The sequence below is a fragment of the Pituophis catenifer genome, unplaced genomic scaffold (assembly GCF_029215685.1).
Source record: "Pituophis catenifer annectens isolate HBS135680 unplaced genomic scaffold, rPitCat1.0.hap2 SCAF_1, whole genome shotgun sequence".
Lineage (NCBI taxonomy): Eukaryota > Metazoa > Chordata > Lepidosauria > Squamata > Colubridae > Pituophis > Pituophis catenifer.
The window spans coordinates 238,430,687-238,451,717 of NW_027256881.1; the positions used below are offsets into that span (position 1 = coordinate 238,430,687).

Sequence of the window (21,031 nt, forward strand, 5' to 3'; positions counted from 1 at the left end):
CTAATCTGCCCTAATTAGGAAATATTGGCAAGAATGGCTATGAATCAGGGGGAAGAGTGGCAAGAGAAAAGGATGTAGCTGCCTTGATAAGCAGACAATGTCACTTTAAGCCCTAAACTGTTGTTAGTTCAAGGTATAGAGATATGAGGCTTTACAGGTTTTTATTCCCCCTTCCACAAATATAGTTCCATGAAAGAAAATTGAAATCTGGACCAGTGAATTTTTAGTCTCCTCATTTTTTCAAGATTCTTTGGAAGAAATCAACTATAACCCAGCATAAAACCGTTACATGCCCTCTGAGGTAGGGTGGTTTTGACAGATCATAAACTGAATCAGTATGAGAACCTTAGCAAAGTCAGTCAGAATGCCTGTGGCATAATGTATCAAACACTTTGGACTCCTACACTGGTTTCTTAATATGTGGATTTGCCTGTCTAGCTACTCTTTTTTTGCACTTTCTGGGTTTTCACCTGCAAAAATTCTGAGTATATGGTTAAGGCTTAGAAGCCAGAGCTAGAGTTGAAGATAAATGGGCTCTATCTGCCTCACAGAAGTTCAGCCAGCCAGCCAGCCAAGGAACAACTGTGGATATACTTCAAATCACTTTTCAAATTGCCACTGGATGTGTCCACAGTTATATTTCATGTGGCTGTGCTGCCTTTGGATTCAAAGGAAAACGGGTGCCCTGGAACAAATGCCTTTTTCCAATAACACTATTATATCTGCAAAGCATAGTCATGTGATACGTGGAAAAGATACTGTTGCTTTATGGAGCTATAGTCAGATGATATGTTCCTGCTTTTGTGTTGTCTGAAGCATCTTTGCGGCGGTTTTGAAACAGAAGCACTGCACTGCTCTAGTACAGTACATCGTCCTGCACATTTACATCAGACTCAAGCCTACTGAGGAACAATGATGCTAGCTATTAAGTTTTAGGAAGCACATAAGTTACATAAATGATTACCCAATGAAGATTTATTGGACATCTCAGAAAATTAGAATTCCCAGAGATCAAAATGGAAGAAAACAACAGCAGTCTTTATAGTTTCAATTATGAAAAGTTGATATGCCCTTACAAGACACCCCTTTGAGGTAGTTGACAAAATTCAGTCATGCTGCATATTTTATGAATAGGCTGCACATGACTTTCAAAGCCTTTCAAGAACTGAATATTCCCAAAGACTTTAATGGCTGGCAAATTTCACCCAAGAAATGTTAAACAAAATTCTCATCAGCTTAGCTTGGAAACATACTTTTAACTGTGGCATAGAAAAATGCATTTACCTTTAGGTATGATGCTATGATTTTAGCGTTCATAAAATATATTTCAACATATTAAAATCTGAATTGCAGAATTCTATATACACCAGAACAAGAAAGTGGACGTTTTCCACTATTAAAATCAGTGCTGTACATACCAGTATGCAGTACATTGTCTGTAAAGCAATGCTCAGTTCATTTCTGACTTCATGGAAAGCTAGCCACATTTCTTCAATATGTATAATCAGTCCTGAAATATCCATATAAGACAGCAAGCAGCAACAGAATGTCTATATTAGACATAGTGTGAGAAAATTTATTATATGATTCCTGGCACAAATTATTGCTTCTTTTGCTGGCATTAGGCCAGCCATACAACATGCAATACAAGAGGTTGAATTAGCCTATAATTCTACTACTTGTCATGCTTCTGTTCTGAAATCTTTATGCTTTACCAGAATGTTTGTACTGATATTGCAAATAAAAAGGCATTTTTCTACTATCTTCTAAGTCCAATGTTATTAGTTAAGTAAGAACCTCAATACAATCAAGAGCTGAAGTGATATCCCCAATAAGAGGACCTGCTTTCTAAGAAACCAGAAATTATAATGGAGATTATTGCCATGAATACATAGTGAGAAATCTAGCAAACAGCAACCACATAGGCAGATGCTCTTGTTTTTATGAAATTAAAGTGGTTATGTTCCTCTTATTCAAAATAATTATGTTCCTCTTATTCTCCAATCTATGGAGATATATCAGTGAGGCTATTCTCATCACTAGAAGTTAATTTAGAGTTGTTCCCCACATTTTGCTGGTCCAAAGAAAAATATGCGAAGTGGGTTGGGCTGCTAGGAAGCTCTTGAAGAGAATCTAGAGCAGAGCTGGCCGAAGAAGAAAACGTTTCAGCCAGAGGTTGCAAAGGAAGGTTGTGGGTGTTTGAACCCTGAAATAAGGCAGTTATGGACTTTTTAAGGTTAGATGGAGTGGATGGAATGGAAATATGAGCAATAGGGGGAGATGCAGTGGTTCTGCTTGTTCTTGAATAAAGAGAGGACAGGCTGGAATGAGTCATGGAGAACCCAGTTGATTTCCTAGGAGGATCCCCAAAGCTCTCTGGGTTATTTAGAAGTGATACAATGGACTCTGGCTTTATTTGAGGAATTGCTGAGTGGCCTAGCCAAGAAGGAGGAATGATACTTGGTGGTTCATTGAGATGCAATCTAGTGGCCTCTCCTGGTCTGCTTTGGTGGAGTCCAACATTTCCTAGTGTAATTGGGTTCTTAAGTATGGTCTCTTGATCATTTGCATTACTTGCTTCAAGATGATCCTCTGGAGTAAGCGAGGCAAGGTTAGGGGTAGAGATGTCAGACACCAGAGCCATGGGACCTCTTTGAAGAGTTTGCAAGGGTCTCTCTGCTGCTCCATCTTCCAAGACAGGATTGGCTAATCTATTCTCCAGGGAAGCCAAATCATCTGATGTGGAAAAAAGAAAATTAGATAGACTATTAATTGATCTGAAGCATTGTGGCAGATGTACTACTTATTACCTGTATTCTAGACTGTACAAATCTTAATCCATAGTGAATTTAGCTGTGCATGAGCATATACAAACATGCACAAACATTGCCCCTTCCTGCTGGATCACAAAAGTGGATGCAGTCACTCATGAACAAAAGACTATTTCATACAGCTTGAACAGAGCATAATTGGGGAACCTAGAAAGTACATTGTAACACATTCTGCAGCTTTGAATGTGTTAAGAAACCTGCATTACAGAATGGACTGGACTGGACTGGACTGGACTGGACTGGACTGGACTGGACTGGACTGGACTAGACTAGACTAGACTAGACTAGACTAGACTAGACTAGACTAGACTAGACTAGACTAGAACTTTATTGTCACTTTAAATGTACACTAATCAGCATACATTAAAATGAAATTTCGTTGCATTTAGCTTTCAAAAGATAATCATTGTGCATATATCCATATACACACATATATATATAACACAGAGAAACATCACAGTCTAGTTCGGATGTATACACACACACAAACACACAAAGAATCCTGTGAGTTTACAAGACGGATGGCATAAGGAACAAAGCTGTTACAGAACCCAATAGGCCTAGTATAGATAGAGCAGCAGAATCAATAGAAAAATGCTTGCATACCAGTGACTGTCAGAAGATGAAAGTCAGAGTTTTTTAGAATTTATTCATCAGATTTCCCCACAGACTCTCAAATATGCAAATACAATGTCTCCTGTGTTCTGACCTCCATTACCATCCCAGACAATTTCACTTTGCATGACAAACTTAATGCAGCTTCTGTAAACAGTTCTATGCATAGAATATTTTTATATTTCCTTAAAAGAGATAGTATAATATCACACACTTCTTTCTGCTCCACAAATTGTTGCATCCTTGTTGATGTAGATCTGAGAGGATGGAATGAAGAGCAATAGATTCCTCAGACAGATGTGACAAAAAAAAAATACTTACCCAGAACTTCATTATTTTGGCAATCCGGGCAGCAATGAATCAGAAAACCAACGGGCTCTGTACAAGTCTTTGGACAAGTCTTCCTCTCACAGCTCACCTCCCCAAGCTGAAGAGAGAGAAAATAAAAGAGCTGTTAATAAAACCCAGCAAGAAATCACTGATTGCAGCAAGTAAATCCATTGCCTTCTGTCCTAGGGATGTTCTATTATATTTTCTAGTATTTCTATTATTGCATGGCATAGTTGGAAGCTTGAATACAGTATGCTCTCTTTGTTGTACATGGCTGTGAAAGCTGGATCCTCAAAAAGGCTGAACAGAGAAGAAATTATGCTCTTGAGATATCATTTTGGAGAAAATGGATGAGAATATCATGGATTGTAATACTGGGAGAAGGGACGTGGTGGCTCAGTGGCTAACATGCTGAGCTTGTCAATCTAAAGGTCAGCAGTTCAGTGGTTCGAATCCCTAGTGCCGCGTAATGGGGTGAGCTCCCGTTACTTGTCCCAGCTTCCGCCAACCTAGCAGTTGGAAAGCATGTAAAAAATGCAAGTAGAAAAATAGGGACCATCTTTGGTGGGAAGGTAACAGCATTCCATGCACCTTCGGCATTTAGTCATGCTGGCCACATGACATGGAGATGTCTTCGGACAGCTTTGAAACAGCTTTGAAACAGAGATGAGCACTGTTTTGGCTTTGAAACAGAGTTGAGCACTGCCCCGTAGAGTCGGGAACGACTAGCAAATATGTGCGAGGAGAACCTTTACCTTTACGTTTAATACTGGGAGAAGTAATACCAAACTGATCGCTGGAAGCACTAATAATGAAGCTGTTGTGTATTGTGGGAAGAGTTACAATTATATTGTTCAAAGACAGGATCTCTGTTGTTTTTAGACCAGATGGAGTTAGGATTGTTGCTTAGTGGGATTTCTACTGCTACTGATGAGATTTCTTTTGCTTTTTTTCTTTTGGACTACTATAGAGTAATTCAATTATTTGCTGTGTTTACTATGAATAAATGTTTGTTTAGAGACTCTGCAGTTTCTGCTACCTACCCTGCAGACTATGCAATAGAAATTAAAGCAATTGTATTGGATACATAATGGAAAAGCAAAAGTTATGAGAGGAGACTCCCCTCCACACACAGCTAAAAAATGAGAGGTAATCAAGAAAGAGGCTGACAGAAGACAAGGTAACTGGTGGCACAAGCAGGAGTTTATGAGAACTCAAAGAAGAAATAATTGACATATAATACTGTCAGTGGAGTCTGACAGATTATCAACCACATTTTAACTGAGGCCTATTTAAGATTTCAAAAGAAACAATAGGAAAGAAGGTAAAGGAATACCATATTTTCCGGCATATAGGACGACTTTTTAACACATGAAAATCTTCTCAAAAGTCGGGGGTCGTCTTATACGCCGGGTGTCGTTCTCCTGTAACCAGGCAGACCAGCCCGAAAGGCTCTGACGAGCCTTAAATGGCTCTGACGATCCAAGCCCTGACAATCTGCTAATCAGGCAACTCAGTTGGGATCGCCAGAGCCATGGAGAAGGAAAAAACTTTTCTCCTTTCACATGGCTCTGACGATCCAAGCCCTGACGATCTGCTAATCAGGCATTTCAGTTGGGATCGCCAGAGCCATGGAGAAGGGAAAAAGTTTTCCCCCTCCAGCTTGCTTACCTTAGCTGCTTGCCTTGCTTCACTTGCCTTGCTTCGCTTGCCTGAATCCATTCCATCAGCAAGCAACTCCCTGCCTTCAATCAAACAGGCAGGGAGTTGTGGACTTCAACTCCCAGAATTCCTCAGCCAGCAAAACAAAGCTGGCTGAGGAATTCTGGGAGTTGAAGTCTACAAGTCTTAAAGTTGCCAAGGTTGGAGACCCCTGTTCTATTGGGTAAGTTTTTTTCCCCTTTGGGAGCTTTAAAAAAAATAGTTAATTGGGGGGTTTTTTAGTTGTTCTTTTTTAGACCTAGCCATTTAAAGTTTAGGAAGTTTTAAATTTAGCTTTCATATAAAAATAAAAATAAAATAAAATAAAATAATATTTGTGCAGCTTTCTGAGATTTAGTATGTTTTTGTAGTGTTTCACTCTAATTACACAAACACAGAAAATTTCACAAAGCTGTATGTGGAATTTTGTGTGTGTGAAGTGTGAAAGTTGGGTTTTTGGGCTTTTTGTGGCTGTGTGAGGTTTCTGCTTGTTTCAGGGGCCATTTTGGGTCTAGCACAGCTGCTTTTACATTGTGGGTGAGCCAGTTGTGTTGTGTTGTGTTGTGTTGTGTTGTGTTGTGTTGTGTGTGTGTAAAGTGTGAAAGTTGTTTTTTTGGGCTTTTTGTGGCTGTGTGAGGTTCCTGCTTGTTTCAGGGGCCATTTTGGGTCTAGCACAGCTGCTTTTATATTGTGGGTGAGCCAGTTGATGTTTTTTAATTTTTATTTGGTGTGCGTTGGAAGAGGGGTAGTCTTATACAGCGAGTATAGCCCAAACCCTATATTTTAACAGGAAAATTCGGGGGTTGTCTTATACGCCCAGTCGACTTATACGCCGGAAAATACGGTACATTGGGAAAGTCCCCCTCGCTACAGAATCTACAGGGAATGATGCAGACGATGCAAGAGGTAATGATGAAGAACTTTGAGGACTTAACGACGAATCTGAGAAGTGAAATGGAAGCAATGCGGGGAGACATTAAAGTATTAAATGAACAATTGACAGAAGTGCGAGAGGCAATGGTTAAACAAGAGGGGAGACTTCACAAAGTGGAAGTCCATACCAATAGATATGAAGAACGCTTGGCGGGCTTGGAACGTGAGCAAGCCGCAACTACGAGGACTATGAAAGAAGAAATAATCTTCTTACAGATGGAATGCTCCTCCTTTTTCCTAAGAATGCAGAACGTGGTTCAAGACAAAGAAGAATGTGTGAGAGAAGTAGTTGGAGGTATCTTAACTGAAATCTTGGAAAAAGATAAGGAGTTAATAATGAAAGACATTGATGAGGCCTATAGGGTATTTACGGGATATGCAAAACGACATAATTTGCCTCAAGAAATTCATATCCGATTTTGTAAGAAGGATGTACGGGAGGAGGTTTATAGGAAAGCAAGGGACCAGGTGATATCATATAAAGGACAACAAATTATGATCTTAAAGCAAATCCCTAGGAAAGTTAAAGAACAGCGGCGAAGATACCAATTTTTGACGATGCAATTAAGGAAAAATGCAATTCTATATAGATGGTTGATACCGGAAGGTTTATTGATAACCTGGCGAGACAAGAGGATTAATATTGAGAATTTGAGAGATGCACAAGATTTTTATGAGCTAAATTTTAAGGTGAATGACTTGGAGACCGAGGGGGAAGCGGAAAATGAAAGCTTAGAAGATCTACAGGAGGATGAAGAACTTAAGGAATGAACAGATGGGAAGGGGAGAAAGATAGAGAGGGAAGGAGCTGGAGGAAGGAAAGAACCCCTTTCCCCGAGGAAAACCCGACAGATTAGAAAGAAAACAGAGAGCAAGCAATAAGTAAGTAGTAAGGAGGATGGTAAAGGGAGAGGTGGGGGTATCCTTATTTTCAGCTAATATTAATGGTTTAAATAATCCATGTAAGAGAAAGAGAGTGTTTAACCAGTTGGCAAAAGCAAATTATGATATGATATGCTTGCAGGAGGTTCATGTAAAAGGAAACCAGAAAGCGATACTGAGAATAAAAGACTGGAAAATTTGTATACCTCCCTGGCGGATCAGAAAAAGAAGGGAGTAGTGATATATGTAAAAGGACACTTAGAAGCTAAATTAATTTATGCCGGGAAAAAAGGTAGATGGTAGAGGTAACAATGGACCAAAGGAAATGTTTGTTGGTTGGAATCTATGCCCCAAATGGATGCCAAGTAAACTTTTACAGGAAATTATATCAGAAGCTATTAGAGGTAAACTACGCCAATATTTGTCTGCTCAGGGACTTTAATGCGGTAGTAGACCAAAATTTGGATTATATACCAGAGAGAGGTAAAGCCGGGAAAAAGGAATGGAGTCTCTCTTCTGCAAAACCTTCACATCTCACCTGGCAGGTACAATAAACACAGGGTTCATCTTCAGGAACAAAGTTGTGTCCATTGATTACTTTTCTTCCCCTGTAATTGCAGTCTACAGAAAAAGAATGCATAAGATATACAGTCCCGACAGTGAACATACTATCCACAGACCTGCTTATGGGGCAACATGACCAAATTATAATATAGCGTCATATAAAAATTCAGAAGTTACTTTCTGTAATACTAAATATTACTCAAGATTATTAAAACATCCCAACTGCTGATTACTACACAAATAATTATATAGGTGAGAATTTCTATAGCAAAAAAGGTATAGCAAGAAAGCAACCCATCAGATATCAAGCTGAATATTCAAGAATCAAATCAGTTACTAACAAATTTATCTAACATTTTACTTTTTAGTCTCATCTAAGCAATAAAGACCATAAGTAAATTCCAACCAACTGGACAGGCGACTGTTTAGTTTATACATAAATAAATAAATGTCAAGGGCAGGCACACTTGTTTTAAACAAATTAAAATATGAAACCCACAAATTATGCAAAACTCTTCATCAATACACAGGAAACAAACTTGTGATAGTTTTGTAAAAGAATAACTCATTTTTTAAAAAAAATTGGAATTGTAGTCCTTTGATTGCTCACTTTTTTTTAATAATATTTTTCCCCAACTTGATTTGTAGCACTGCTTACTTCTGGACTGGCCAAAAATTTCAATTCCCGCACCATTCCAACTAAAATTGGTTTCAAAGCATTATTCTGGTTTTTTAGTGCCTTTTACTAGCAATTCCCTCCCTTCAGCTTCTGCTCTGTTTATTGCTTCTTCTGCAGCTTCTGGGGAGAAGCAGGATGCCACAATGCCAAAATAAGTTTATTCATTTTCTTCATCATGTTTCTTTATTTTCATCTTAATAGCAAAATAACTATAGTCAATAATTGTGTTTCAAATGCAAACCAAAACACAAATTCTCTTGAAAAGCAATAGCAAAAGTGCAATTAGTAGTATATAGATTCATTTGGAATAGTCTTTTAGAAAAGCCACATTGCTGTGATGCTTACCATGACAAATTGGACAGCACTCGCCTTCTGGATGGAAAGGGTATGTACAGGATACGACACAGTCCACAGGAGAACAGGCTACAGAGCCCAGCTAAAAAGGTCCATGCACAGACATACATAGGGTTGTACATGTACACACACATGCAGTAGAATACGCATACACACATGTACACACATACACAAAGACACAAAAACCTATATTAATGGCAAAGCAATATTATTATACTGCAATTTAAAATCTTCATCTCCTAACAATTTTTTTTAACTTTGCTCCCCTCCCTTATTTCTATTTCTTTCCCTCCCCCTCACCCGAATAGCTCCTTAGTAATAGTTGCACAAATATATCAAGAAGATTTGTTTCAAAAGTCAAGAAAGTGAGCAATTATGAGCAATTTTCAAATTATTCAAGATATTCTGGAATGTTATCACATGAAGTCATTTAAAACCCCATGCATAGAAGCATGACATGATTTACATCTGCATCTCTCTGAAAGGTTATGGGAGGGTGGAGTAGATATACCATTCTGATTCCCTCTTGGGAAGTGGACTCTTAACCCAAAGAACGTCATGGACTGTTTGTTTGTTTGTTTGTTTGTTTGTTTGTTTGTTTAGAAAATTTATATAAACATCTACTCGCTCACAACTCTTGCTTGCTCACAATTACCAGGGTTTCACATTTTTTCAGCTTGGGGTAAGAGAATTAGAGAACTTACCAAACAAATGCAACTTAGACATGAGTCTAAGACAGAGGGGAAGGTTTCATTGTTATAGAAGATCTTCCCTGCATAGGTACAACCTTTTGTTGTGAAAGAGAAAAAAAATATTTACTTGGTCAGCTTGAACCAGATGGCCTATTTAGAAGTTTCAAGAAAGCATAAGAGAGGTAGACATCATATGGATGGATGCTTGTTTGGGGTGGGTGAACAAAATAATTGCACAATGCCTTTTGATGAAAATCTTAGGAAATGTTCATCTGAAAGTACTCAAGTGTAACATAGACAGCATCTGCCACTCTTAAGTATTCCTTGAAAAAAAATCTACCACAAAAATCAATAGTTTTGGAAATTATTTGCTAGGCTTACGATGCCTTTGCCTATACATACTGTCTTCTCATAATGAGTACCAGGGTACATTTTTTAAAAACAGGAATGTTCACTTGAGATAGGTTTCTCACATTTATAGATGAACAGAACAATATTCTGTCTACTTTAAAAGCAAAAGGCAGAAGCAAGAAGCAGAACTAAATGGTATGTCCGCTGTCTGTATTTTCTGTACAATTTTGATATAAAATGTTAAAAAAATTGTATGCATTGGTTTTCAAAACAGCATGTATTCATGTTCATTACAATATGGATGATCTAGGAAGGAAAATATTTGGTTTCCCTAAGAAGAAAACAGCTTTCCTAAAAGATAGAATTTTACCTGCTGAACAATCTGGACAGCACTGTCCAGGGATTCGGATTGGATGAGGACACATCTCCAAACAATCTGTCCTCTTACAGCTCACTGAACCATCTGCCTGTAACAGAAAAGAACTTCACAGAAACCCACAGCACAAAATGCGGGTCTGTTGTGGGCAGACAGATCCTCCATTGCCTCCATCCCGACAGAAGTATCAGTCTTCTACTAGTTGTCTTCATAAGGTTCTAGAGGTCTTCTGTTATTTTACACCCAATAAGGTGAGTGTTGGATGGTATCATCTTGGGAGAGTTGAATACAATCTTAGCATTCACATCCTAGACTAGAGCCTCAGTGGTTTCCTTTCACTTTCCTTAACTTGTCCAGCATTAAAACAGTAAAATGGCAGCCTCATTATTGAAGCAGACTATGGATTGTCAAAGAAGGCAACACAATATACACCAGCATACTTTTTTGCCCAACCCAGATACTGGAAGACTGCATTTAATATAATTATCTGACTCTGCCCAATGTGTCCTAGAATGCACAGGCAAACACAACTGGAGTTTGAGCAACATTCCTTAAGGAATCCATCTGAATCTTCACTGAGGAATGTTAAGGAGCTACTATAGCAAAAACAGGATAAAAATCTGATGATAATAATAATAATAATAGTAAAATATCATGCAATAGAAGACTGGAAAGTTAAAACTAAGTGAAATAGAGCAGGTTATCATTCACCTGGCAGATGCATAACTCACAGGGATCACCCGGCGACCAGAGTTGTCCCACTGGAAATTCAATTCCATTGTCATCGATAAAGCAACCTTGAAGAGAAACAATGAAAAGAAACATCTCAGAAAAGACAAAAAGCTCTCTCTTACCAGCATGCTTGCTAGGAGAAATATTATCAGCAATTTACATCAAAATGTCCATGGTTGTAAAAGAGAATCAAGACCTGCATGGATAGCTAGTTTGATATTTGGTTTGATGTATTCTCTGGGTCCTAACCATGAAGAAAGTAATGCACTGTAAATTTTTTGCTAGTACTCCTAGAGAGGCTTCTAGGGATTATGATCCAATCTTTTTCTACTTGCCCTCTTTTATACTGGCTCTGACTGAGCCAGAGCTATAAAGGACTCTTCCTGAGGTAAGGACAGTGGCAGGGCCACTTCTGAATGACTGATTCCAAAGAATGCTTTCCTTAGGGAGATCAGAAGCCAAGATTATATGTTCTACTAATTTTATTTTGACTTTATATTTGCATATGCATTGATGCTTGTTTGCTGTGCGCACCTTATCATTTTGTGTAGGTATTGAATGCATGGGTGTGGATGTTGATGATGCTACTGTGTCCTTAAGGAAGGAGAAAGAGAAGGATGCTCTTGTTGAAGCGATTTTGGACCATATGGAGTAGGGATAAAGTTTGCATTGTGAAAACTAACCAGATAAAGAAAACCTGTATCAGTTGTTTGAAAATTATCCTGTGTTTTAATCCCCTTTCATCTAGAGAAAAACTGTCAGGTCAGTCTGCCTTCCGGTTTATGGACTACTTTTTTAAATTTAATATATCTTACAAAAAACTTTAAAAATTAAAAATGTAAACTAAATGAAACTAAGAAGGAAAAATATGTATCTTATATGTTATATTTATTAATAGTTACTATCGTGTTTCCCAAAAAATAAGACCCTGCCTTATATTTTTTTTTTTGAACCCTGAAATAAGCACTTGGCCTTATTGCCATGCGCTCAAAAGCCTGATTGGGCTTATTATTAGGGGATGTCTTATTTTGGGGAAAACAGGGTAGTTCAGCAATGAATTCACTACTATAGTGTAAACCAGTGGTCCCCAACCTTTTTATCGCCGCGGCCCGCTGAGCGCGCGCAGGGGTGGGGGCACGGCCCAGGAGCTTTTGCGCACGGCCCATTGCGCACGGCCCAGGAGCCTTTGCACTGCAGCGTTCATGTCCCCCGGCCGCTGCGCGGCCCGGTGCCAGGTACTCCACGGCCCGGCACCGGTCCGCGGACCGGGGGTTGGGGACCACTAGTGTAAACAATAGAAGATATTGCCCTAAAAACTTTTCTTTTCCATCAAGCAGGGCTGGCGTGAAACCCCCCCCCTTTTTTTTAAGTCTTTTTTAGCTTTTAAATTGTTAAATGGGTTTTAGTTTTCAATGTTTTAAATTTTTTGGGCCATAGTTATTTAATTCTTTTAATAATTTTAAATTTTGTATTGATATGTGTTTTAGTTCTGGCTGCGCACCGCCCTGAGTCCACTAGGAGAAGGGCGGGATATAAATTGAATAAATAAATAAAATAAATATTATTGTAAGATATAACAAAATCTCTCCCATAAGAAAAACACACTGCTGTGCTGCCTCCTTTGATTAGTAGAAAATAATTTCTTGATACTGCATAATTATTTTGTTTGGCTCCCTCAATGCTCGATGCAATCACAATAAAGAATCAAATTCCAAAGCTTTGGTATATCATTTAACATTACATTACATTACCATCTTAATGTATATTAATTAAATACAGGTAGACTTCGCTTAGTGACCATTCAAAGTTACAACAACACTGAAAAAAGTGACTTATGACATGATAATTTACATTCAGATGCTTGACGATTGACTCATATTTATGACGGTTGCAGTGTCCCGGGGTCACATGATTCCCTTTTGAGACCTTCTGACAAGCAAAGTCAATGGAGAAGCCAGATTCACTTAACAACCATGTTACTAATTTACCAACTGTAATGATTCACTTAACAAATGTGGCAAGAAAAGTCATAAAACTCACTTAACAAATTTTGCACTTAGCAACATAAATTTTGAATACATTATTACTACATTAATATTATTACATTAATACACATTAATATATAATTCCCCAAAAGATATAAATGATTTTCCATTATTCCATGATGTAGATGTTCTTGCATGGTGGCTGCAGGGGTCTCACCTGTCATGAGTGCAGTCTTTCGGCAGGTGAAGCAGCACTGTCCTGGAGCCAACAGCCAGTCCTCACGGGGACATCCCGGGGTGGGGCATGGAAGGAAAGAGCACTCCACTTCACCTTGCTGAAGAAGGACCAGGTACCATTATTAATGAAAAGGACACAGAGAGGAAGTCATCAAGACAGGTGTCCACAATTTCTTTTTAACAGATATTTTTAAATAAGGGGAATCTCTCAAGCTATGCAGTTTCTCTATAAATTTTCTGGATCTGTTTCAATTTGGCTTCCAACTAGAACAGGGTGTCAAACTCGCATCATCACATGACGTATCACGACTTTTTCCCCTTTGTTAAACCGGGCATGGGCGTGGCCAGCATGTGATGCATCTGGCCCATGGGCCATGAGTTTGACACCCCTGAACTAGAATATACAACTAAGAATTGCATAATCATTGCTAAGTAAGCAATCTACTGTTGGCAGTAGCTGGATGAAACAGGGTGCCATCTATTTATTATTTGTCTTATTTGTGTACCATCATTCTTAATACCATTCAGGACTACTTCAGTTATGTACAGCAGATATTGTTTATAGAACGCATTCCCACATGACAGTATTCTTAGTCTGAATAGCTCCATATTTAGAAAAAGGATGAAAGAATCTCCAGAAATATGCTCTAGGAGTTGTCTTATGTGATTTTACATGTTATATATTTTTAAACTGAGTTTGACTGTATTTATTTGTTTGTTCTTGTATTTTTAATTTGTCACTGCTTTCAGTGTTATGACAAAAGAAATATGTGGCATGCTTTTTTAAAACATGCTTCAACATTTTCTACCTGGCCCCTTCTTTGCCACAGAGCATTCGAGGGCTATTAATAGGCTTTCCCTTCGGAGGCCTCATTTAGCCAATTTCACATTTGACATATAGTTCTGGAATACTAATAAAACTCATGTAACAGTTTCAAGTTTCTGCAGTGAAGCAGAAAAAATGTTTCTCCTTGAACAGATAAGAAAAATTACAAGGGTTTAAGGACAACCAGAAAGAAAACTGAGGGGTTTTCCCCCTATGGAGTTTGTTGCCTCTGCTCTCCTTTTCGCTCTCCCCCCCCCCCTGTATGTGGTGATGTCATGCTGGGTATGCCTGCTGAACAATTCATCTCCAGGTCTAGGTGCCATCTTGACCTCCCCGGAGGTAATGACGGTTATGATCTCCGCTATTTGAGCCTGCTTGGACTTTGTGGACTGACCTGATCCCATTCTTTCCCTCCATTGAATGGAGGTTTACATCTGGGGATTCAAGTCGTGGTGGAGTGGGTCTATAACTACTGTCTCAATTCCGGCCTTCTGGACGATCGTGGTTGACCAGCCGCCGTGAGAGGGGGGCTGGGTCACCCCTGCCGGATCGAAACAGCATTTTACTCCCGCCATTGCCGTGAGAGGGCACTGAGGTCTCACATGCTCCAATGGAACTCTATTGAAATCTGGCATTCCACTCCTTCTGACTGTGTTAACATCAAATTGGCCCCTGGCTATTGGCCATGAATTATCACCTCCCTTGACGTTGATGTATTCGGGGAATGACCTTCGTGCCCTGCGAGACTCCCCCCTCTCGCAGGCTTGGCCCTCTTCGTTATCGAGGGCCTATCTTGATGACGGGCGTTGGAGCCCCGAGAGATGGCATGCGGCTAAGAAGAGTTTGAGGGGTTTTTTAAGTGGGTTTTTTAGTGGGTTTTTAACAAAAATTTTAAGGGGTTCGGGGGGGATTAGGGTGGGTTCTGGGGGAAATCCACTGGGTTCAAGACCAGCCTTAGCGAAGGGCTGCGACACTAGGGACGCAGAACCGGAGGTCGGGGAGGGGGTTGGAGTTCGATTTGAAGAGGGCTGTTCCATCAGCATAGTGAGTGGGAGGGGCAGATATGGCGGAAGCTGGGGACCATATCATGTGCGGGGAATGCGCACTCGCTATCTTAGAGCGATTGCGCACTCCGGCCCCCAATGCTTTTCTTGTTCCCCAGGCTGTCCAGATTCTCAGGGCCAGAGCCTCCGGCTGATGCTGTGCAATGCCAGGTCCGTTGTTAATAAAGCCCCCCTCATTCACGATCTTATTCAGGAGGGGGAGGCGGACCTGGCGGGCATTACGGAGACCTGGTTGGGCCATGAGGGGGGAGTCCCCCTCGTGGATATATGCCCACCAGGCTTCCGTGCATTTCATCAACCGAGGGCTCAGGGCAGGGGCGGGGGGGGTGGCGGTTATTATAAAGGAAGGTCTAGATCCAAGGGAGACCACTGTTCCACAGATAGCCGGATGTGAGTCCCTCTTTGTGAAGTGGGGTCATGGAGTACAGATGGGCTTGTTGGTCACGTACCTGGCTCCCTGCCACGTGGCAACGGCCCTGCCCGAGCTCCTTAACGTTATAGCCGAGGTGGCGGTGGCTACCCCCAGACTTGCCATCATGGGGGACTTTAACCTGCCATCCATCGGTGAAACGTCTGAGGTGGCTCGAGAGTTCATGGCTTCCATGACGGCCATGGACCTTACTCAGTTAATTCATGACCCCACTCACACAGGGGGACACACTCTGGACTTAGTTTTTGTCTCTGGTCAGTGGTTGAGTGGCCTTGATATAGGGGATATAGTCATCGAACCCTTGTCATGGTCTGACCACTCGCTCCTTCGACTGGACTTTCTAACCGCTGCACCCTGCCGCAGGGAGGCGGGACCGACAAGGTGGTTCCGCCCCAGGCGCCTGATGGACCCTGACAGGTTCCAGATGGAGCTTGGGCCATTTCCTGAGATTCTGGCTCATGACTCGGCGGAAGACCTGGTGGCCGCCTGGGACAGTGCGGCTGCCGGGGCCTTGGACCGAGTCGTGCCTTTGCGGCCTCTGACCCGGCACCGAACTCACCTAGCTCCTTGGTTCTCCGAGGAGCTTAGAGAGATGAAGCGCCGGAAAAGACGCCTGGAGAGTAGCTGGAGGACCAGCCGCTCCGAATCTGACCGAACACGGGTGAGGTCTCATATTAAGACCTACCTAGTGGCGATAAAAGCGGCGAAAACTAGCTATTTTGCCGCTCTTATCGCGTCATCAGATAATCGCCCAGCCGCCCTGTTTAGGGTGACCCGCTCCCTCCTCCATCTGGAAGTGCGGGATGACCCCTTGCAGGGTCGAGCTGAGGATTTTGTGCAATATCTGTATGACAAAATCGCTCAGATTCGAGAAGGGCTGGCCTCTGACTGGGTATGTCCGGACGGGATGACTGAGGCAGGTCTTGAGAGTGTTATCTGGGGGGAGTTCGATCCTGTGACTCCCGAGGACATGGACAGGATCCTGGGACGGCTGAACGCGACCACATGTTTATTGGACCCGTGTCCCTCCTGGTTGGTACTGGCCTCCCGGGAGGTGACGCGAGGCTGGCTCCAGATGATTGTTAACGCTTCTTTGGGTGAGGGGGTCCTGCCGGCCGCTTTGAAAGAAGCGGTGGTGAGGCCCCTCCTCAAGAAGCCCTCTCTGGATCCGGCTGTTTTGGCTAACTATCGTCCAGTCTCCAACCTTCGCTTCGTTGCGAAGGTTGTTGAGAGTGTGGTGGCGCAACAGCTTCCCCGGTACCTGGATGAAGCTGTCTATCTAGACCCGCTCCAGTCCGGCTTCCGGCCTGGGCACAGCACGGAAACGGCATTGGTCGCATTGGTGGATGATCTCTGGAGGGCCCGGGATAGGGGTCATTCCTCTATCCTGGTCCTGTTAGACCTCTCAGCGGCTTTTGATACCATCGACCATGGTATCATGTTGCACCGGTTGGCGGGGTTGGGGGTGGGAGGCACCGTTTTGCGGTGGTTCTCCTCCTACCTCTCCGACCGGTCGCAATCTGTGTTGACAGGGGGGCAGCGGTCGACCCCGAGGCACCTTGCTTGTGGGGTGCCACAAGGGTCGGTACTCTCGCCCCTTCTGTTCAACATTTATGTAAAGCCGCTGGGTGAGATCATCCGTGGCTTCGGGGTGGAGTTCCATCAATACGCTGATGACACCCAGCTGTATATCTCCACCCCAGGCCACCCCAATGATGCCCTTGAAGTGTTGTCCCAGTGCCTGGAGGCCGTGCGGGCCTGGATGGGGAGAAACAGGCTCCAACTCAACCCCTCCAAGACCGAGTGGCTGTGGCTTCCGGCGTCCCGATATAGCCAGCTGACGCCATCGCTGACTATTGGGGGTGAATCACTCGCCCCCACGGAGAGGGCTCGCAACTTGGGCGTCCTCCTGGACGCACGGCTGTCCTTGGAAGATCATTTGACGGCCGTGGCCAGGGGGGCTTTTTATCAGGTTCGCCTGATACGCCAGTTGCGTCCCTTTCTAGATCGGGACTCCCTACGCACAGTCACTCAGGCCCTCGTCACCTCCCGCCTGGACTACTGCAACGCTCTCTACATGGGGCTCCCCCTGGGGTGCACCCGGAGGCTCCAGCTGGTCCAGAACGCGGCCGCGCGGGGGATCATGGGGGCGACGAGGCGCTCCCACGTGACACCTCTCCTGCGCGAGCTGCACTGGCTCCCGGTGGTCTTCCGGGTGCGCTTCAAGGTGTTGGTGACCACCTTTAAAGCGCTCCATGGCTTAGGGCCGGGGTACTTACGAGACCGCCTTCTGCCACCAATAGCCTCCCACCGGCCAGTACGCTCACACAGAGTGGGCCTCCTCAGGGTGCCGTCCGCCAGGCAATGTCGGCTGGCGACCCCCAGGGGGAGAGCCTTCTCTGTGGTGGCGCCTACCCTCTGGAACACCCTCCCCCCAGAATTACGCATAATAACAGACCTCCGGATTTTTCGTCGGGCCCTAAAAACCTATTTATTCCAACAAGCTGGGCTGGCTTGACCAAATTTTTAATTTTTAAATTGATTTTAAATTGGAAATGGTTTTAATTCGGCCAAAACATTTAATTATTTTAAATAGTTTTTTTTAGATTCACCATGTTTGTATATATGTCTTGTTTTTACCTTGGCTGTGCACCGCCCTGAGTCCTATTTTGGAGAAGGGCGGTATAAAAATTTAATTAAATAAATAAATAAATAAATAAAAGATCAAAGTCATCCTTCTAAATAATTGAAATGCATGATTTCTTAGGTAAAAATGATGTAAAGCACAGACTTAAGCTGCTGCCAATGTTTATATCTCACCATATGCTTTTCATTGGGAAAGAGAAAAATGTAAGCCTATAACAGTGTGTATTTGTGTGTATGTAAGAGAAAGAAATCAAGAGAGAAACTGTGTGTCTACTAAGTGAAAGAAAATTAATTTGAACATCCTATGAGATAAGCAAAGGTACGCCTGAGAAACTGTAAAAGATGTATAGAGGTGTCTAAAATATTGTTGGAATTGTAATTGTAAAGAAGATACTTTTTATCATCTTTGGTGGACTTGTGATAAAGAAAGAAATATTGGGGCCAGATTTATATTTTAATTCAGAAGATTCTTAAAACAAATACAAAACGGAAACCAGAAGTTTTCCTTTTGGGACTATTGGACAAAGAACTTGAAAAACAATTGAAACTTTATTATTATATACGGTGACTGAAACGAGAATTTTATATGCACAATAATGGAAAGATACGTCAATTCCCGCAATGGAAGAATGAATGGAAAAATTGATGGAGAGATGACAAAATTAACTGTTTTAATAAAAGAAAATAATGTATACTGTTTTATTTCTACTTGAAACCACTTGTGGACTTTATGCTCAAAACAGAAAAAAAAATTGATCCTGACTTTTGATAATTAGATTATACTATTGTTATATAAACGGCTAGTACTTACTAAACATATTAAGTAAAAAATTGAGGTTGTAGCTGTATTTTATATTTGACTGCACTGAAAAAGATTAGAAGTCACTGCTTTTCTTTCTTTCCCTCTTATCTTGCACCTTCTTCCTCTTTCTTTTTCCTTCCCTAGTCCCTTATTATCTTTGTTTTTATGTATTTATATTACAATAAACTTCAATGTTTTTTTTTAAAAAAGGTAGATGAGTAAAGGTAGATAAAACACATACCCTGCACACACAGATGGTACAGTTATCACCATCTGGGTTGAATTCGGTTCCTTCTGTGTATATTTGCCCACGGAAATGACATTCTGCTACAAAGGAAATCAACAGGTCAGTCCTGCTATAGAAGATTCATGGCAGGAAAGAGTAACATGGCACAGGTGATCTTTCCATAGAAAAGAGAAGCATTGGTGACCAGATAAAGGGCCAATTAATCTATAGTATCACATTTATAAATGTACAGCTCTAATGATCTTGTGTCCATAGCTTTTATGATGTAAATTTATACTCCCGTGTCTTCTCATAGTGCACAGACACTTGGATTTTAATTTTCATTTATTCGGCATCCTCACTTGAAATTCTTCCCCCAAGGTGCCCCCCACCCCAATTCACTTATAGAGGGAAGCACTCAAGCATTGAAAAGTCTTTATACTGTGAATCCTAGCATTTCCTACTCATAGGATATCTTACTTCCTTGGATAAAATCTTTCAAAGAATGACTTCCCACCATTTCCACCCTTTTTGTTTTACACTGTCTCTAAAAAACAAGATGTCTTCATGGCAAATAATTAAGTAATCGAGAGAGATCTACCTGGCTGGCAGGGACAACAATCTGTCTGAGCAGAACTGGGACATGGACTGGGTGTACATTCTGGAGAAATACAGGAAATGTTGCCTGCCTGGAATGAAAAACAAACATTATAGTGCAGTTTGTTTGATTTTTCATTTTCTACAATGCAGTTTCAGCCTGATGACACATCTGGATTATATTTGTGAATGTGTTCCATAAACTTGTGGCATCAGGATAATTTAGATTTCAGCCACTATAATTTCTAGGCAACAAGGTAAGAAAAACTGTGACAAAGAATGAATGGATTGTTGTGAACATAATCCTTCGCCTCCCAAATGCTCACGCCCATTGTTTCCATTAAATTCCAAATGCTCCTCACTCTGGACCACTTCAGTGCATTTTGCCACCTCAGATAAACAGTACATGCTCTACATCAAGTGTTTAGTACCGAGACCACTAACACTATTTTCAGCTTTGAGACAGAGACATCCTACAAGCTTCTCTTTGGCAATAAATACAATACCAATTAAATTAACATTTGAGAATATGCTCTTCTTTCATGACATCTACTGTCTAACAGTAGGATTTAATATTGCTCCTAGCCATCATGTGGCTGATAAAGAGTCTCAGTGTATCTCACCTATAAAATTACCCCTTGGAAAAACTATGCTCACCCAATCAATTCTATGCACTCTTCCTGGATAGCAGACTTCAACCACTGGAGACAGGCATCCCAGTGATTATGTGGATAAGAGTGCTAACAATGAAGGCTGAAAAGGAAGAGAGTACAGCTTGTAGTGAGGGGTTTGTAAGGGCCATGGGAGAAGGATAGTAACACACTATATCCTGCTCCTGCCTACGGGGATCCTTGTACAGATTTAAAATCAAAGGTAACCCTCCTTGCACCCTCCTTGAACCATCTGAACAGCCAGGTTCAGAAAAGGTGTTTGGGTGGCACGAAAGCAACATGAAAATGCAAGTTTGATAGAAGCTGGAAACTATTTTGTCTTTCACTATAGTATTGTTCTCCCTTCTTTCTGTATTGTTTTGTTTTTTTTTTTTTTTGAAACTTGGCATCTTTGATAGTTGAAAATCAGTGACCCAAGATATGGCTACATTATAAAATCATGTGGGTCTGAAACTTCATGTTAAATTGGATAATAATTTGTACTATAAAGTAAAACGGAGGAGATAG

The 21,031-nt window shown here is 41.4% G+C and overlaps 1 protein-coding gene across 1 annotated transcript in view; it reads right to left on the reverse strand.

The window, feature by feature from the left end:
- Positions 1-1,888: 1,888 nt before the first annotated feature.
- The window catches only part of VWCE (von Willebrand factor C and EGF domains), a 34,664-nt gene continuing 15,521 nt past the window's right edge, over positions 1,889-21,031 (reverse strand). Inside the window, exons 11-20 of the mRNA XM_070957318.1 lie at positions 19,858-19,945; positions 19,272-19,357; positions 13,243-13,360; positions 11,020-11,105; positions 10,303-10,399; positions 9,594-9,676; positions 8,881-8,971; positions 7,831-7,913; positions 3,768-3,873; positions 1,889-2,736 (exon numbers count right to left, since the gene is read on the reverse strand). Of these exons, the coding sequence (XP_070813419.1) occupies positions 2,006-2,736; positions 3,768-3,873; positions 7,831-7,913; positions 8,881-8,971; positions 9,594-9,676; positions 10,303-10,399; positions 11,020-11,105; positions 13,243-13,360; positions 19,272-19,357; positions 19,858-19,945 (1,569 nt within the window). The 3' untranslated portion in view covers positions 1,889-2,005. The remainder of the gene's footprint in view (positions 2,737-3,767; positions 3,874-7,830; positions 7,914-8,880; positions 8,972-9,593; positions 9,677-10,302; positions 10,400-11,019; positions 11,106-13,242; positions 13,361-19,271; positions 19,358-19,857; positions 19,946-21,031) is intronic.